The sequence below is a fragment of the Pristiophorus japonicus genome, unplaced genomic scaffold (assembly GCF_044704955.1).
Source record: "Pristiophorus japonicus isolate sPriJap1 unplaced genomic scaffold, sPriJap1.hap1 HAP1_SCAFFOLD_438, whole genome shotgun sequence".
In the NCBI taxonomy this organism is placed as follows: domain Eukaryota; kingdom Metazoa; phylum Chordata; class Chondrichthyes; family Pristiophoridae; genus Pristiophorus; species Pristiophorus japonicus.
Window position 1 is genome coordinate 168,843 of NW_027254290.1, and position 4,146 is coordinate 172,988.

The following is a 4,146-nucleotide window of genomic DNA, read 5'->3' on the forward strand; positions in this document are numbered from 1 at the left end:
CGATCTCCCGCACCAGGCGCTGGAAGGGCAGTTTGCGGATCAGCAGCTCGGTGGATTTCTGGTAGCGGCGGATCTCCCTCAGAGCCACGGTGCCGGGTCGGTAGCGATGAGGCTTCTTCACTCCGCCCGTGGCCGGAGCGCTCTTCCGGGCCGCTTTGGTCGCCAGCTGTTTGCGAGGAGCTTTCCCTCCGGTGGATTTGCGCGCTGTCTGCTTGGTCCTGGCCATTTTCTGAACGGATCTCAACACAATCTGGGATACAGGAACTGTTAATGCGGAGCCTCCTCTGGGGCCTCCTTTTAAAGTGTGTGAGGGTCCGCCCCGGGGCTGTGATTGGCTGCAACCCGACCGCCAATCAAGTTTGACCCAAGCACCGAGAGTGAAAATGAAGGGCGGGGATTACTGGATCCTGATTGGCTGAACTGAAACTGACAGTTGGTCAATTTCAAAAAGCCCGCCAATTTCAGAATATCAACCAACAGAGATTAAATAAAATCTAATTTCCCGCCAGCAATTTAAGAATCCCGCTCTTTATAACGGCGATTGTGCCCCATTATAAGTCACCAATCCCATTCTGTCACATTCCGGTTTGAATTCTGAAGCCTCTAGCTTTCTGCAGTCGCCAATTTCAAACCGTTTTCCCACAATAGAACCGAAACACAGCGCTCCGCACAAATCCTAACAGACTCGGAATTCATCTTCAAGACTTCCAGGAACCAGAAGCTTTTAAATAAGGTCCCGTTACAATTAACAATCGCGAATATTCCCGCCTATATACAGCCCCTTCCCTGTCAATCTCAGACCTTGTTCCATCTCCCCACACTTCCTCTCACAGACGGGTTCAGCAGTTTACAAACACCGTATTCCAGCTGATTTGGAGAATGTGGTGTTTGGGGTTTGAGTTGTGAGGCGGGGTATCTCCGCCAGTATCACCGGCTCACAGACTCTCCCCCTGAATCTGTGAAATGACAATGACCAGGAACTGAGACTGGAGCCGAACACATCCCCAGTTACAGTGAGGCCCGGGCCGGACATCCCATTCTCTGTGTGTTTTATTGCAGACACTGGGGGAGGGGTGGGTGCAGCCAATGTCAGCGAGTCACCAGGGATCCTGGCTTCATGTTCAATGATTTCTGTCTGAAATCTGAGCCCGGCCCCGGGACAGGGATCATTTGATTCGGGGATCAGCTCTTTTCTGAGAGGCGTGGGTGGCTCTGAGAAGAGCCTTTGGGTTCAGATGTTTACAAGTTGCACTTTTTATTTACTTTTTGTGCGCTGCTTTCTTGGGTCTTGCTGATTTGGCCTTGGCCCTCGGTTTTTCCACCTTTTTGGCCGCCTTCACCTTTGCGCCCGAGGCCTTCTTGGGGCTCTTGGGCTTCGCTGCAGCCGGCTTCTTCCCAGCCGCCGCTTTCGCTGACTTTTTTGCTGTTAGCGCCTTCTTGGTGCTCGTTTTCTTGGCTGGAGATTTCTTGGCTGCTGGTTTCTTGGCCGGAGATTTCTTGGCTGCTGGTTTCTTGGCTGGAGATTTCTTGGCTGCTGGTTTCTTGGCTGGAGATTTCTTGGCTGCTGGTTTCTTCACCTTCCTTCCCACTTTACCCTGGTTTTCCTTCTTAGCGACTTTGAAGGAGCCCGAAGCGCCCGTGCCCTTGGTCTGCACCAGGAAGCCATTTGTCACATTCCTCTTGATACTGAACCTGATCTGGGACCCGCGCTTCTCCACATCCACGCCTTTGGCCGTCAGAGCCTTCTTTATCGCGGCCAGGGACATCCCCTTACGATCGCTGCCATCGGCCACAGCCTTTAGGATCTGTTCGCCCAACGTGGGACCGGCTGGCTTGGAGCGGGGAGCCGCCTTCTTCTTGCTGGGAGCCTTGATTTGAGTGGCGGCGGCAGGAGGGGCCGTTTCGGCGGCTGCAGTGTCAGTCATGTCTGCGACTCTGTGGAAAATCTCTCAGACAGTCAAAGCTCGGTCAGGAATGAAACGGGAGGCGGCGGCACAGAGCAACTTAAAGGCAGCGAGCGGACGGGGCGGAGACATCCTGCTGTCAGCTCCCCGCCCCTCCAGCCTCTCTGTGTTTCTCTCTCCTCATTAACTGTCCGATTCCAATTCAACCCGGGCCCTCCAGATTCCCAGACTGGCCTCTTTCTGTTCCGAACACCGGGATGTTTGCTGTCGAGAAAGTTTCATCCGAATTGAAGGCAGCAATTTGGATTTAAACCCGTTTCATTGCTGCACTGATCGCGCTCTCTCACCCGATCGCGGACATTTTTTCTGTTTTTTGATTGAAATTTGAAATCAAATCAAACTTGACGTTTAATTCCCACTTTAGACCTGAGCAGGGGAGCAGGGCGATCCTGTGACAGGGAAATCTTTGAATTTTACACAAGAGGGACTCTGGAATCCGGCGATGAGACGGACACACAAACACAGTGATATTAGTCTCACCGGGCCGCCCCTTTAACACACTCTCGCTCACACAATGTTCACATCTGCACATTCACAACACAAACTGTCCCAGATTTACAGCTCCCAGCACAGGGTTTCCTCTCCGCTCGGCCTGTGCTGCCGATTCTCGGGGTTAGTTGTAGTTTCCCAGCTCACTAAGTGTTAAACACTCCGAGGCCGGCGCTTCTCACAATATCTGTTCCCCAGATTCAGGAGCAGGAGCCAATCACAGCAGTGGCTGGCTTAACCCATATCTGCTGTTAAGTTGTTATATTGTTCGAATGCAGAAACATGTTTGATTAACATGAAAATATAAATTATATGTTCACCGTCCCTCCAGCATTTCTTTGTCTCTCTCACCTCCTAAGCTGAGGGACATTTAACAGTCACTAGTGTCCTATCCATCCCATGCTCATCACCCAGAGACGTGTCTCCATATTACGCTCAATATTAGTGTCAGACATTCATGTACCGCACTACGAAAGATAGAGAGAGACACACACACACTTTATCAGTCTTACACTTGGTATCAGTGTTCCCATATTACGCTCAATACTAGTGTCAGACATCCATGTACAGCACCAGAGAGAGAAACAGAAACAGTATCAGGATTGTACTTCCAATAGTGTTTCCACATCATGCTCAATAGCGTTATCCCGCCTTCACAGACAGTACAAGAGAAAGAGGATTGTAACAGAGTCAGAGATAGGGGGAAGAGTGCTGAGCGAGAGACAGCAAAGATCGAGGTCGGGCGGTGAGACACAGAAACATGCACAGTATCAGTTCCAGACTGACCTGTGAGGTCCGGTTTTATCCTGAAAGTCCCCATTGGGGAGATAGAGATGCAGTCCCCTCTCTCACTGATATTGTACCACAGAGGGAGACATTATTAATTCCACACTGTGGGACAGTGTCAGAGAGTGAGAGAAACAATGCCCCACATTTAACCCTCGCTTCCCTGTTGTAGTCTCTGTAATTTTGCAGCTCAGGGCTGTTCGGTATTATTCTCAGTGACCGAGTGTTTCACTCCAATTAAATTAACCTGGGACTTTTACTGTCAGATATTAACTCCTGCACAGTCCCAGCAAACACTCCTGCTCCCTCGCCCCTCCGATGTTTCTGCAGGATTGCTTTGTGAAGACGGGCTCACGAAGAGAAAAACACCCTGCATGGCATGATCCAAAATTGAGCATCTCAAAGGGACAAGGTCCCCAGCTTTAAACATTCTCTGTCCTCCAGGCCTCCATAACCAGTGCCTGCCAAGAGATACTTGGTCACTCAATCAGAAAACACCAGGACTGGTTTGATGAGAATGATCAGGAGATCCAAGAACTAATAGATCGCAAGCACAGAGCATTTCTGAGCCTCAAGCAAAAACACAACTCGGGAGCAGCAAAGCAACATTACAGGTGGCTCAAGTCTGAGGTCCAACAAAAAACCTGGGACCTAACAAACAGCTGGTGGATGGAGAAAGCACAGGAGTTACAACAACTAGCCAACAGCCATGATGTGCTAGGATTCTTCATCGCAGTCAAGGCCACCTATGGTCCAAACACCCAAGGCCCCACCCCACTGCTGGCCAAGAACGGGGAAACCGTCAAGGACACCAAGGCTGTCAGGGCCTGCTGGAAAAGGACTTCAAAGATCTCCTCAATCAAGACTCTGCCTTTGAGTCGAGTGTTCTCAATTCCATCCCGCAGCT

The 4,146-nt window shown here is 50.7% G+C and overlaps 1 protein-coding gene across 1 annotated transcript; it reads right to left on the reverse strand.

The window, feature by feature from the left end:
- Positions 1-1,259: 1,259 nt before the first annotated feature.
- Positions 1,260-1,925, reverse strand: LOC139251744 (histone H1-like). The gene has a single exon (XM_070873293.1). The coding sequence runs from the start codon at positions 1,923-1,925 to the stop codon at positions 1,260-1,262; it is 666 nt and encodes a 221-aa protein (XP_070729394.1).
- Positions 1,926-4,146: the final 2,221 nt, after the last annotated feature.

Coding starts and splice junctions, on each gene's coding strand:
- LOC139251744 (XM_070873293.1), bottom strand. CDS start 1,925: ATGACTGACACTGCAGCCGCCGAAACGGCCCCTCCTGCCGCCGCCACT.